Genomic DNA, 15,100 nt, shown 5'->3' with positions numbered 1-15,100 from the left:
TAAATACAATGAAATAAAATGAGGAATAAAAGGAGGTACACATTAAAATGAAAATATTTAAGACAAAGACAAAACACAGAAGAGAACCAAGTGGAGCTTATTAAGGGATTTTTCAGGAAGATCAGAGTGACCAAGGTATGGGGGGGTAGAAGAGGAGTGAGTGAAGGGTGTTCATATTACGTAGGACCTGGTGAGGTTATTAATGTGAGATTTGAAGGATGGTTTGCTGTCAAGAATGACTAGCCAGACTCCTGGCTAGTCATTGGTGGAATCATCAGAAGCAAAAGAAAAACTATCGGTACATATTTTTTCAGAAACTGGGTCAAAATATCCAGTTTCATGAATAAAAAGTCCATCAGATAAAGAGTTTTGTGAGGTGGTGCTATTATTAGAAACACAATGTCTTTTTAGTTTTATTTGAAATAAATATTAACCTTGTTTAGCATTTGAACCAAAATCAAGGTATCCAAGGAGACCAGGGATTCTTTTCCAGGCATTTTCCAAAACATGGAATCCGAGGACTGGTTGACAAAATGAACAAGATCTTCCAAAACCTTTTTAAATCAATTAAACGCTGTTTTTGAATAAAAATATTTCTGTGCACTGGAAAACCAATTAATCAAATTGACTCAATGGTAGCATGATTGGGTCTTTAAGCACATCAAATTACTGAAACCAGTCATAAGTTATGTGTGTTATTTGTGTTGCCAAGGTATCCATAGAGACTTACCCAGCATTGGACACCAAACAGCAACTGAAACGGCTGCCATAGACTGGCCCATCTGCTTCCTGAATCACAGTGAAACAAAACAATGGAGGAGGGTATATTTCAGGTCATTTGCCTCTTGTCGGTTGCCTTAGGTGAGTATTAATTTCAGTAGTATATTTTGCTGCGTAACGAGACGGGGGTTAGCAGTTAAACACGTGTGCTTAACCTGGGCTTTTAACTGAAATGAGTTAAAACGTATTTTAAATATGACATCTAATATGCTAACGAAATGTTTGGTGAAATGGTGAAGTTAAGCTGCGTTTCAGTGCAGCTCGAGTTCAGCATTCTGACAGCTGAAGGGAGGAAGCTGTTTTTGTAATACACCAAACAACGATATGTTCACATTTCCTGATGGCACAGCTATTCTCTGCCTCTTTTCAGACACATCACATTTCACCACCGACAGCAGATTAAAAACTGTTTTCAGCGGCGGTGGTAACAATTTCTAATTCTTAATATCTAAAGATCACAGGAACTTATTTTTGACCCGAAGGCAATAGGAGATCACTCACCAGTGGTCATCCATAATCAACTAATTGCCCAGGTGGAATCTTACAAATACCTTAGAATACACACTGACAATAAACTCTGTCCGCAGCAGCGACTACATTTTCTGTCCAGGTTGGGGTTTTTTTGTGTTAGTCAGAAAGTGATGCTGCTCTTTCAACATGCTGTAGAGAGACCAGACCTTCATTAGGTTCAGCTCTGGTAACCCGTCTGTCCAAATGAAGGCCAAACTCATTTGTCTCACGCAAAGAGCTATGAAGCTAGTGAAGGTCAAGCAGTATGCCTCACTTCAGAGGCATGCTTTGAAGTCGCAGCCATGAAAGGTACTCTAGGTAAACAAAATGTTTACTGTAGGTAATTTACCTGCAATTTCCTGTAGGTAAACTAATTGCCCAGGTGCCCAATTTACCTACAGTTAATTGTGAATGTAGGTTATGGTGTTTAAGATTTTAACATGCTTCTTTTATACTTTATATCTCTTTTAATTGATTTATTATAGAAGTGGTTTTATGTGTAAAGTCTTGGATTTGGATAATGCAGGAGCTAGAATTTGTACCCAAGGCAAATTTCCTTTGGGACACTGAAGTTAGTATAATCCTATTTGAAGGTTGAATATGAACTGATTTGTCAGTCACAGCTGACAAAAATTGTAAAAATAAAAAAAAAAAAAGAGAGAGAGAAAACCCTCCCCACCACAAAAATGTTACTTCGTAAGATATTAGCTGTCAGTTAATAAATGTACCCTGTTTTTATAATAATGATTTTATTGACTTCAAAAGTTTCTAACTTAACCTACTTGTCTTTTATCAATATAAGTAATCAGATTTAACTTTTCCAAATACCTTTCAAAAATCTCTCTTTAAAATTACTAGCATTGTTATTAAGTTATTTTTTATACTAATTTTATGCTCCTTAGTTTGATAAAGGAGATAAGAGGTTATTTCCTTGACAGCGATCCTTTCAATATTTGATCTATTGAACATTTTTTTAGTACTGTGAAAGTTGTTGATTTTTATCCCATCGTTACCATTTATAAAGTCGCAGTTTTCTACTATAATCTACTATATAATCTATGCTTATTTATTTATTAGAACTGCCTATGAGAGTTGCTATTTTTTCAATTTCACTGTGCTTTCTTGCATAATGACAATAAAAGTAACTCTGAAGCCGATAATGATTGAGGAAGTTGTTCTGCAGTCGATTCATCATGAACCATTGCGTTATCGCCATGCCAACATACTATTTTTCTACTGTCTAATTAGGCTGACACACATCTAAATTGTTCAGCTTTTAAATTTATATAGGATGTTGGATGCATTCAAGTCAAGTTCAATAAATGAAGAGATTATTGAAAAGTTCATTGTGTTGGTAACTCAGTTAACAAGCTTATGAATGTTTTCAAACCTTAATTTCTTTGATAATAATTTTCTAACTAATGAAAACAAAATATGTAACATTTGTACATCAAACCAATAAAAACATGTTTTTAATAATAATAATAATAATAATAATAATAATAATAATAATAATAATAATAATAGTTGGCATAAAGCCTGTTTAAAGGCTATTTTTGAAAGATACTTTTGAAAATAAACAAGTCTTATTAGAACATATTCTAAATAGAGGGATTATTTGTTTGCAAACACAGCAGATGCGCGCGCAGCTTGACTGCAAAAAATAGTCGGGCCGGCCTTTGAACGCTGACTGGTTGTCATGGTTACCCGTACTAATGTTGCTGTTTTAACATCAGCTTGCATGTTTGTCAGTCTGTGGATTACATCCGTTTATCGCGCGATAAAATAAGTTATGCTGCAAAGTTGACATTAGTGAACGAGACACATGTTAACGACCCGGAAGCATTAAATGCAGGCGAGTCGGATATTAAGTTCTAGCGATTTTGTTCACGGTAACATCATCAGCTCTCAATGACATATGCGAGTCCCTCTAAATAAAGACAGACATGGTGAACAATAAGGGTACCGGAATAGGGTTTTCCTAAAATGTAAGTTTTTTTACCCAAAATAAAATAAAAGCAAATATTTTTTTTTTTATGTTTTAAAGGGATTTATATTTAGAATGCAAACGACAAAAAAAGAAATCTTTCTAGTTTGGTCACAAATGGAGGGTAAATGAAGATGTCCATCAAGGCAGGTGATAAACTAAGGCTTCAGAAATAATAATTTATTTTTTTTAATCCAGTGGGTTGTACGGGAGGAAGTGCGAGGTACAGAGATGGTGTGCTAAGCGTGGAACCTCCTTCAACTGCAGAGCGCGCAAAACTGCGTGTGAGAGTTGCGCCGGGCGAAGAGATCTGCGCTGGTGGGGAGTTGTAAATTATTTCATCAGCCTAATTGTAAATAGGTTAAATAATTAGAGTCTTGCCTGCAATCTGAAGACAAGATGCGCAGTAGAGTGGCTGCTGACGGAACGTGACGTTGACTGATAGAACCTGCAGGCCATGTTCTGCTGCATATTACACTGAACCTTGTTTTATCTGCTAACTTGCACTCCTTTTCCTCCAGTTATTGAATGCATTGTGTAAACGACACGTAGTCAGTGATTATTTTACACATGTTTAGGAAATAAATGCCAGATTTCCTGTTTTACTTATGCAGCGTCAGGGTTATGTTACCTATAGACAATAAACTGAAAAGGAATTTCCGAAAAAAAATATCTACAGTAGATATCATTTTCTATTTATATTAAAGCACTCCCATTTATTTCTCATGACTGTTACAAAGTATACCATAGCAAAGGTTGTTTGTTCATCTTGATGGTTTTTTTTCTTCATATCTATTATGTTTGTGATTCCCCTCCACCTCCATAGGCTTAGGCACTGGGTTTCTGCTGAGGTTTATGATTTTTTTAAGGGAAGATCAACTGAATTGGCTCCGAATACCAGGGGATATGCTTCTCAACGTGCTTCAGATGTTCGCTGTACCCCTCATTGTGACAAGCGTGCTTGCAGGCAAGCCAAATATGAATCTAGATACTTGAAGTATTAACATATCATTGTTATAGAGGTAGATTTAAAGGATGCTCACGCGTCTTTTTATGGATATTCTGTATAAATATTGCTCGAAACCCTTTATATTATGTTATATCTAGACGTTAAGCTAATTTCACATTCACAGCATTTAGTTCCTGTGCTTTTGAAACATTTTAAAAGATGAAGATTAGTTCAGACATTTAGACTATTGTTAGGACACATATGCCCTGGTATGTTGTCTTGCTCATTCCTCAGGCACCACACCGACTTCTGGTTCTGCTCTCTTTTCTCAGGAGTGACTGGATTAAACACCAAAATGTCCAGAAAAACAGCCTTGTTCACAGGAACCTACATCTGTGGCACCACTCTTTTGGCCGTAATTCTTGGTAACATTATTATGGTTCGCAGTTATTAATGAAGATTTATGAAGACTGTCATAGTTTGCATTGTGTTATTGCTTTTGATATCCTGCCTGAGATTTTGTGTTGCAGGACTGTTTCTGGTGCTCACAATCCGGCCTGGTGCGGGAGAACACCTAACGCAGGAGAGCAGTAAGGGAATACCAACCTTCTCCATTCATGTGATCCTCATGGATCTTTTAAGGCAAGAGGACAGACATTTAGACACAATTTCTGCTTTTGTGCATATTGTCACCTTCCTAAAATACTGGTCTAAATATGTTTTTTTCTTTTTGCCCAAAAGTTATTCTGGCAAAGAAACACAACCTCTCTATTGCCAACAGATGATTTAGGCAAAGAGAAAAATTACGTTGGGCAAAATATGATAGGCCATTATTTTTAGGAAGGTGATTTTGTTCATCTTGTAGTTTTTTTCATAGAGGATTATTGACTTTTATTATCTGAGATAACAATTAAAACTATTCTCACCTATGTGAAATGATGATAAGAAATTAATATTCTTTAACATTTGGCTCAGTTTTTTTTTTTTTTTTTTGCAACTCTCCTTTGACTCACATAGGAACATGTTTCCAGAGAGCTTCATTCAGGCTTTCTATGAGCAGGTATGTTTTTATTCAAAACCACAGCTCAGTCTGTAACTTTCCGGGTTTGGACAGTTTCCCAACAGTTTCTGTTTTTCTCCCAGTACAAGACTGAGATTATTCGGGTTAAAAGAGAAGATTCTGGCCCTCCCCTTCATCCAGCAGTAGTGAGTATTTTCTTCTGATTTTTGTTCTTACTCTGGCGAATTCTCCAAAAGTCCTTAACCTTTCAGTTTTTCACATGTTGTCACATTACAACCACAACCTTCATTCTGCTTTGTTTAAAGTAGTCGGCCACCACAAAAGAGTACTTGATTCTGAAGTGGAGGAAAAAGGATGGAGGGCTTCAGATTTCTTCTAAATTAAAGCCAGAAAGGAGGGGTGGTGTTTGCTTTCAGCCCACCTGAGGGGCAGGTGTGCCTTCCTGTAGTGGTCTTTGGGTGGGAGGTGGAGTACATCACAGGGGAACACTGGGACACAGCATAAGCAACCATGCAAACACTCGTTGTACCTATGGGTTTCAACAAGAACAGTTAACCCTACGGTAATGTTTTTGGTCAGTGGGTGGAACATCATTGCTCACATCTTGCCACTGATTTTCTATTGTATTTAGGCCTGGATTTGCCTAGAACGATCCAACAGATGGTTATGCTTTCACCGAGAGTGGCTGTTCGGCTGCAAGGGGAAGATTTTTCCTACTCTCAAGTCTTCTGCACCCCTGAAACAAGTTTTAATCCTAGATTGTCTGGGTTTTGGCGCCGTCCGTCTTCCTATGAAGCAGGCCTGATGGCATGGGTGGGATTGGAGGTCATTGCCCACTCACAGAGTCGGCTGTGCTAACATGTCTTAATGTGTTTTTCTGAGTCCCCTTAAAAGCAACATGAGCCCTAAGATGCTCGCGCCAGGTGTATGTGCTGTGTGGTGAAGGAGACATGCTGCTGCTGTACAGAGACACGTGTGTTAGAATAATGGCAGCAAACCAGGAAAAGGCAATGACTATTTGCACAGTTTTTCCCCCCCTAAGCTAACCGACTGAATTGAGTAATGCTGTTGGATGCGGATAATGCCAATGCCAAAATATTACGTTAAGCTTGATAGGAATTTTGTTTTCTATGTTCAAAAGTACAGTAGGTATTACTGGCTACATTTACTTCAGTAACTTTTGGGGCAAAAGGTACTTTGTAAGAGTAGTTTTACTGCTCTGTACTTCTTTCTGTTACTTGAGTAGTATTATTATTGCGTCTCTGACTGGGGTAGATTGATTATGCATTTACGTCCTTATTGTGTAATTTTCTATTAATAAACATGGTTATCTTATTTGAAAGGTAACATAAATGTTTATTTATGTATTTATATTAAAGTACTAGCTCGCTTACTCTCCCCTCTCAAAATGAGCGAATGCCCTCCAGTCCTCTGGAGCCGGGGCTGCAAAAGAAAAGCAAATTAACACAGACGTGGATCCCTGGATGTACAGGGCTACTGAAGATGGTACAGCATAAAGTTTAGCTAAATACACAAAGAAATATTTGGGTTCTATGTACTGTAAATGTTTTTGTTTTTTTTACAGTTTAATTTGTTCCTTTATATTTCACAATTATGCAATGCTGTGAATTGGTCGTTTCCAAAAAATAAAAAAAAAATAAAAGCTAATTAAGTACATCAACGTTAATGGTTTTAATGTGACTTATTGTGAAAAAGTGAAATGCATTGTCCAACAAGGTGTTGTATTCCTACAATATTGCTCTTAGAGAATTAGAGCCATCATTTCTGTGTTTCTAGGTGCAGAATGACACTGAGATGAAACTGGTGGGCAGTTATGTTGATGGACCCAACATGTTAGGACTGATCGTCTGGTCTTTCACCTTCGGCATCTTGATAAACAGGGTGGGACAGGTGGCAACAAGCACTGTGAAGGCCATTCAAAGCCTCAATGATGCAATAAAAATCATATTCAACTGGATTCTGTGGTAAAATAAGACAGTATATCATTTCACTCTTTCACAAAATTAGATTCATTAATAATGTACAAAACATTCCTTTAATTAGTCCAGTATTTTTTGTTTGTTTGTTTCAGGTACTTGCCAATCGGAGTTTTGTTCCTGATCGTAGAAAACGTGTTGGATGTTCAGGACTGGGGTGCTGTCATTAAACTCGCAAAACTTTCAGCTGTGATTGCTCTGGGGTATGTCCACTTTTTCTGTTTTATTTTTTTGGTAACACTTTATTTGAAGGGTTGTGCATAAGACTGCCATGACGCCGTCATAAACATAACACCAGTCATGAACATGAAGGAGTCTTTATGAATGTTTGCAACTTTTAATGCAAAGTTGCACTAAAGGTTGCTGTAAAAGTCCATTAAAAGTGTAAACTTTGCATTGTTTGGTCAATAATGACCCTATTAATGCAAAATTCTATTAAACTTTCCATTAAAAGTTCACTAAAAGTGTCAACTTTGCATTAAAAGTGTCCTTATTTACCAAATGACACTTCATACCAACAGTCATAAATATTCATGAGGACTCCATGTTCATGACCATTGTTATGTCATGTTAATGCACACCCCTTCAAATAAAGTGTTACCAACTTTGTTACTAAAGTGATGCCTCCGCTGCTAATGCATTTTGTTTAGAGGATGAAGACACTGCAAAGATCGGTTCTTATGAAAACAATTATTTCCAGTCTCTTTATTCTGATATCTTCAAACATCCAATTCAGGTCATGCAGTTCCCTTCAGACGTTCTGTTTGGCCTCAGAGGGTTTTTGGGTGTTTTTTAGAGAACATTAGTGAACAAACAGCATCATGAACACCAAGAAACTCAGCAGACAGATCAGGGATAAAGTTCGGTTAAAGAAGGGTTAGTTTCTAAAACTTACCCAAGCTTTCAGACGAGGAAGAGGAAGAGGGTTAGAGTTATAGATGTGGATCTAGAAAATACTAGAAAATACTAAGAAAGATTGTTAAAACCAAGTTAACAGGAATAGTAACTTATTGGATGATGCTATAGCTGTAAGAGGGCTGGGCGTAAAAATAAGTTCATACTTCTACCCACTCCTTTGAATGTGTAAATATACTTTACTACTGTTCCTCTTTTGTTCTGTTTATTTTTGTTTTCAAATTATTTTGTTTGAACAAAACTTTGTTTATTCTTTTATTAGGTTTGTCTTTTATAATAAAGACAAACCTAAACTTGACTCATCTCAGAGTTTGAGCTTCATAAAGATCAACCCTCGAAGAATATTTGTTAGAAGCTGCAAACCACTTTAGACTGTGGCGAGGTCCGTCTCCTTTCAGCACGACGACTCTAAGCCTACAACTAGAGAGCATGGAGTGGTTTAGATCAGTTGTCTCAAGCTCCCCTCCTCCAGGGCCTTTGTCCTGAAACTTTTTAATGTTTGGATGTCAATATTGGCTCATTAGCAGATCTCTGTAGATCTTAATTGCCTGCTAGTGATGCAGTTAAGCTATTTCATTCAAGTTTGTTTGACAAGGGAAACATCTAAACGTCTGGTACGCTGGCCTGTGAGAACTAGAGATCACTGATTTGGACCAAAGCTTACTCATGTGTTAGAATGCCCTAGTCAAAGTCCGGCCTAAGTTCGTTTGATAATCTGTGGCAAGTTGTGGAGCTTTGTCTTCACTCTCAACATCCATTTTGGACTTAGTCCTTTTTTGCGGAGAAGAATGTACCAAACGTTTCTATGAAAACGTAAAGCTGGTGGAGACATAACCCAATAGGCTGCAGCTGGAACTGCAGCAATAAGTTGATCTAAAGTATGGACTCAGGGAGGATGGTAACAAATACACAAACATCTTGATAGATGTTGTTGTGTGCAACCAGGCATTATTTTCTTTCCACTTTACAACAATGCACTATTGTGTTAGCATATTGTAACCCAGAAGAGAAAGCCTTCTTTTTTCTCTCTCCTTTTATTCACATCAACACACTTGCGCTCTTTTATTTTTTAAAAAAGAGTCATCAATTTCAGCATTATTTTTTCCACAGCCTTGCATTCCCAAAGTGCAACTGATAATTCATTCCAAGTCACCGTTAAGGTGACAGGATCGCGCATCACGCCTCTTCTTTTCAAAATATTTTTTTTCTAAATAAAAGAGCGCAAATGTGTTGATGTGAATAAAAGGGGAGAGAGAAAAAGAGAAAGTTTTCTCTTCTCAGTTACAATATCATATAAAATCTACCCAAATACATTGAACTCTGTGGTTTTACTGTGTGCCCTTTGAGATCTCAAGATATAAAATGTATTCTAAGCCAAATTAATTATTATTTATCATTATTATTACAAAATGCATAAAAGTGTCACTGTGGAATGCCAGTGAATACTTTTGCATTGCGTGTCTTCAACACTGAGCGTGACTATTGTCTCTTCCAGGCTTGCAATCCAGTCCTTACTTATTCTTCCCATGGTTTACTTCACGCTTGTCAGAAAGAATCCCTTTGTCATCCTAAGGAGTACCTCTAAGGCTTGGATGACTGCAATTATCATTGCGTCCAGGTGAGATGTTGTGTTTGTTGTCAAAGAGTGACACTTTTCCAGTTTCCTCGTACGAACGGTGCACCAATAAAGGATGTGTTTTCTGCCAAAGCACTGCCAGTCTGCCTGTCATCCTTCAATGCTGTGAAGAGAACCTGATGGTCAATGGGAAACTCTGCCGCCTCATGCTGCCCATTCTCACCAGCCTTAATATGAATGGGACTGCGGTCTACGAAGTGATCGCTTCTGTCTTTATTGCCCAAATGAATGACATCACGCTGGATGCTGGCCAGATAATTGCAATTGGGTAAGCTGCTTTTTTGAAGTGCCGAGGAAGCAGCACTTCGTGGAATTCAATTTCCACGAATTTGAATTCCACGGAAAGGCTTTATTATGGTTGTGTGTTGTACTTTAGACAGAAATGCTGATAGAGACTGTGCTTGGTTTGCAGCTTGACTAGTTCCATTGTCACATTTGGAGCTGCAGGGATCCCAGCATCAGGAGCTGTGACCACTATCCTGATTCTGACAGCTGTGGGTCTGCCTGCAAGGGATGCTGCCATGCTGGTCGTAGTGGAATGGGTTCTGTGAGTTCAACTTGAAACTCAGAGTCAACCACTCTTGCTTAAAACGTACTTTCATCATCAAACCATGTAATCAATCTAGATTGAGTTACGCTGATCTGCAATTATGAAACTTGCAAGTGATTTTGGCTGGGTCATGATTTTTAACTTGCATGTCGTCAGGTACTGGGTTGTTTTCAGTTGTTTTAGGGTTTTGGTGATTTTACTCTAGTTTTGTCTCGTTCTTTGATTATATCAGCCTCTTTTCTGTTTTACTTTAGTTAATTTTTCTTAGTAATTCCAGTTTATGTTTATTCATTCCTTGAGTCTAGTAATTCTTTGTTGCTCTTAGATTCATTCTCTTAGTTATCATATTTACTCTCCCTCACCCCTTGCTGCCATTCTCTCTCTCCTCACACCTGCAACCCGTTAGCCATCAGCCTCATTCAATTGTTCCAGCATTCAATCTCCCAGTATTTATATACCTCTTCTCCTCTTAATACCTCAGTAATACCTTGTTGTCTTTACACCTGGATTCGAGTTTTTGTTCTGCCCTGGCTACCTGTGTTGCCTGTAGTTTTTATTATTATTATTATTATTATTATTATTATTATTATTATTATTATTATTATTTGGCTGTGGTAGAGTGAGGGAAAGAAAATCTTTGAGGAAAAACATAGTTGAGTAACAGCATATTTGTTTTCTTCTTCTGTGCCCTTCAGAGACCATGTCAGGACCGGGGTGAATGTAATAGGAGACTGCTATGGTGTTGTTCTCATCAATTTCCTGTGCCATGATGAGCTGAAAGACCTGGACAAACCACCTAGGTAAATTAAATCATTAAAATGATGTGTTTATTTGCAAAGACATAGTGTTGCCAAAAGCATCCCGATCCAAATGACTGACTTCAGGTGTTCCAGTGGCTTCCTCGGCTATAGGTGTATAAAATCCAGCACTGAGACTGAACAAATAGGGTGCTCTGAGATGATAGGATGCCACCTGTGCACTACATCCAGTCACTGCATTTCGTAAAATGGACTCTAGACCAGTGTGGACATGTTGTCTAGAGTTTCAAATCCTGCTTCAAAAGAGACAAAAAAAATTTAAAAAAGATGCAGCAAAGACTTTCCTCCCTACATTCTGGAATACAAATCACCTCTCCCAACAGTTTCTCCTGGCCATTACTTCTGCTTTGAGCGTTTTCACATAAGCTAGCTGCCAGGCTGCAAAGAAGAAGATCCTCCATGTAGTAATTACAATGGCTTTAAATTATTTGCTGCTCCTTCCGCAAACTAAATGAAATGTACCATTCTTGTTGTCTCAGGCAAAATTTAAAAAAAGATACATTAGTTTGTAGTTTTGTTGCAACCTGAAGTGTGAAGTAAACTTCAGTGGAGTTTGAAAACAAAATATGTGTATAGGTTTATGTCTGGTTGAACGATGTGTGTGCCCAGTTGATTCTTTTTTTCTTTTTTAGGGGGGATTTTATTATAATCCATAGGGGGGTAGCCCAGAAAGTCTTTGGGAACCACTGTAGTAGAAGATGTGGGACAATAAAGGGTCGAACAAACGGGCTTGGTAAATGTTTTTAATACCACAGATTATTGTTGAACTAAAGAAATATCTCAAATGACTATTCTAACTGTAGCAGGAGCTGTTCTACATAGTCAAACTGGGTAAATATCCTATTGTTTTTTTTAATTATTGAATTCATTCTCTGTATTTAAAAACCTTTTTTGTATTTTTAGTCCCGCTTTTTATGATTTACTCTGCAAAAGGTGCTCCTCGTTTCTCTATGAAGTTTTTGCTATGAAAATGACAATACACTTTGGCGTCCTAACAACTGGGTTTGTCAGTGGCCAGGACCACAGCTCTTCTATGTCAGCAGTGTTTGAGTTGGGCAGGAAGGCGGAGTAGGAATCATTATTTTTGGACCGTTCACCAGAAGTTCTGCTCTTCCCGTTTCCTTCAGTGAAAGGAACTCCTAATGCTTCAGTACACCGACGAATTTCTTTATTATTTCAAGCGCCCACCCCTGTAGGAACAGGTTGAATTGTGCAAATAAAGCAAAGCAATGTCCATAACATGGATGAGTATTTAACCGGTTTGCTTACATCAAGTCTAATCCTTTGCACTGAGAATAAGACAAATGTGTGTGTGAAGGTAGATGAGTGAATACTTTGGTCAACATTGTGCAAATCTCTTTCTGAGCTGTTAGTGGTCTATGTACTATTCGCTCATAGACACACATCACAATAGTCTAAATGCCTCAGGGTGGCTCCTGTGTGTAATATCTTTCTTTGAAAGGTTTAATAAAATATTGGATCAAATTATAGTGAAAATAAATCTTGAACAATGATTGTCATAAGTCATTTTCACTGTTATAGGGTACTTTAGCCACAGTTTTGTCCAGGTAATTTCACTGGGTTACAAAAAAATATCTTTTGGAAGTTGTCTATCTTTTTCAACTGAATTAGGATTATTTTTGCACCGCTGAATCCAAAAATGACATCCATTTTTCTCAATTAGAATAATTAGGTTTTTATTCTAATATAATTTAGAGAAATCTGATCCTCTGACTGAATTGATTACATTTCTGTGACATTATCAGTTAATTTCCGTTAATATTTCTCATCCAAAAAAGATTGTAGGAGGGAAAAAAAACAATTGTTTTCTAACAGAGTCTGGTAATTAAATGTTACAAACTTAGATTTCTGTAAATTGAATAGTAAACACTGATAAGGGTAAGTACATGTGAACTGAACATTACGTCTGCATTGTGCAAAATTCTCCGTCTCTTTTCTGTCCTGATGGAGTCTCTCCTCCTACTCATCACTCGTTGATCAGATTCTCATGAGTCTGATAAATATGTGAGAACAAGTCACGCATTCTGACGCTCATGTTGCATCCATAGTTCAGAAAGTCGACCTGATTGAGAACAAACAATGTGATTTTTGGATTCAGCACATCAAAATGATCCTAAAACAGTTGAAAAACCCCAGACAATTTTTTTGGCTGTTGACCAGAGTTATTGACCCTGTTTTCCATTTTACATGTTAGCATTGATAGGGTTCGTCCCACCAGTGAGCTCGAGTTGGACTTAACCTGTTTGGAGACTGACCAACAGCTCAGCACCTCTCGCTCCTCCTCCGCTTCCTCAGGATCCATTTCACCTAAATGAGGGGATCATCTCAGCACCATATTAACGCCAATACATTAAAACCTCAGGATAGGGATGTCACCATCGTGGGGTGTCTGAGCTGATCATTTCCTTGTTTGCGTATAGTTATTATTGCTAATAAGATTGTGCCATATCAGTTTATTCATCTGTATTTAGTTTGTATTTTATTTCTGTTTTTGCTATTTTTCAGTGATCTCTATTCCAAATTTATTGATCTTTAAGTTGTTAATTGTTATGTGTTTAAGGTAATTCACCTTCGCTGTACTAGATTTTATTATTTATGCTTTTGAATGTTTACTATGTATGGACTTTTCTGTTTTTATAAATTTGTTCTTTCTACTTGTAGATTACAAGTAGGATAGAAATATCTCTCCAGCATTTCCTGACTCATGAGCTGCCACAGTTCCCCGTCTTCTATAATCGGTTTTCTCCCACTTCTGAATCCCCACTGCTTTATTACCAATGACTGGTTTTGACCTTTTACTTTATTTGGTTATACAGATCATTTCACTGTGTGTCTGTAGTAGTTAAATGCTCATCTTTCTGTTTTTAACCTCTGTAACTTTGCATTTCACTTGAGTGTATGACCAGTGCTCAATATACAAAGTTTGACTGATGCAATACTTTGTGAATGTAATCCTTAATATTGCATGAACATGTTCACTGCTGTCAGACTGAAAACAATTGAATTGAAAATACATTTCATTTTTATGTACGAATGCATGAACATTACATAAAATCATTTCTTGAGAAGAATTGATTTTAATAAATTGCCAGTCACTCTGCTGCTGTTGTAGGAGAGTCTTCTTTTGTATTAGTAATTTTTTTAAAGAGTTGGCTGAGAAGCAGACTTTTGACCGGCAGAGGCAGCTTTATAAATGGGCAAAAGACTACATGAGGACAGAAACTTATAATCAGCTTAATGAAAAAGGAGATAAATGATCCAATTTCTTCCATAAATTCTCTTATCTATAAAATCTCCCAGAAAATGAATGTGACAAAAGTTTATTATGAGCATAGGATGATCTTGAATAGCAGCAAAACTTTGAATTTAAAGCGTAAATACTTTTGGACTCCCAAATCACCACAATGAATGGAAATACTCTGCTTCCTTAATTTCATCCTAAATGAAATGATTTAAAATCTTGTGTTGTCATTAGCTGAAGGATTTCATTAGCCAAGAGAAGGATTATCATATATTAACAGAAATAAAAACTTATCAGTCTGCGCATATTTAATCTATATAATGTGTTTCACTTAGGTAATTGAACTTTTCAGTATTCTAATGCGTTGAATATGAAAGTGTAATGAAAAAGACTGGAGATGCAACAGTGACGCGCCTATGAGAAGGTTCAGAGCAGACTGGACGTCTTGAGGAAGCTGAGATCCTTCAAGGTTTGCAGCAAGATGCTGCAGATTTTCTATAAATCTGTTGAGAGCGTCATCTCTTCTGCCATTAGCTAATGGGGCAGCAGCATCAGAGCCACGGACCTAAAAAGGCTCAACAGCCTGATAAAAAGGCAGGTTCTGTCCTGGTTCTATTCTGACGATGACTGTGGAAAGAAGGACTCTTCATTGGATCAAGAAAATTGTGGACAACC

At 37.3% G+C, this 15,100-nt stretch overlaps 1 protein-coding gene across 2 annotated transcripts; it reads left to right on the top strand.

Annotated features, from left to right (window-relative positions):
* The first annotated feature begins 585 nt into the window (after positions 1-585).
* LOC114145179 (excitatory amino acid transporter 3-like) lies at positions 586-14,278 on the top strand. 2 transcript variants are annotated; one of them, XM_028018738.1, is made up of 14 exons: positions 606-635; positions 713-861; positions 4,104-4,244; positions 4,559-4,651; positions 4,757-4,868; positions 5,244-5,286; positions 5,370-5,432; positions 7,045-7,232; positions 7,340-7,447; positions 9,655-9,777; positions 9,869-10,063; positions 10,208-10,342; positions 11,041-11,145; positions 13,379-14,278. In XM_028018738.1, the coding sequence occupies exons 2-14, from the start codon at positions 813-815 to the stop codon at positions 13,497-13,499; spliced, it is 1,476 nt and encodes a 491-aa protein (XP_027874539.1). In that variant the 5' UTR covers positions 606-635; positions 713-812; the 3' UTR covers positions 13,500-14,278. The 2 variants fall into 2 exon arrangements, with proteins under 2 accessions (XP_027874472.1, XP_027874539.1); XM_028018671.1 differs by having other exon boundaries at positions 586-861.
* The last annotated feature ends 822 nt before the right edge of the window (positions 14,279-15,100 follow it).

Source organism: Xiphophorus couchianus, chromosome 1 (assembly GCF_001444195.1).
Source record: "Xiphophorus couchianus chromosome 1, X_couchianus-1.0, whole genome shotgun sequence".
Lineage (NCBI taxonomy): Eukaryota > Metazoa > Chordata > Actinopteri > Cyprinodontiformes > Poeciliidae > Xiphophorus > Xiphophorus couchianus.
This window is presented reverse-complemented; position numbering and strand designations above follow the sequence as displayed.

Coding starts and splice junctions, on each gene's coding strand:
- LOC114145179 (XM_028018671.1), top strand. CDS start 813: ATGGAGGAGGGTATATTTCAGGTCATTTGCCTCTTGTCGGTTGCCTTA. Junction 7,233..7,339: donor ATATTCAACTGGATTCTGTG/GTAAAATAAGAC, acceptor TGTTTGTTTCAG/GTACTTGCCAATCGGAGTTT. Junction 7,448..9,654: donor TCAGCTGTGATTGCTCTGGG/GTATGTCCACTT, acceptor TGTCTCTTCCAG/GCTTGCAATCCAGTCCTTAC.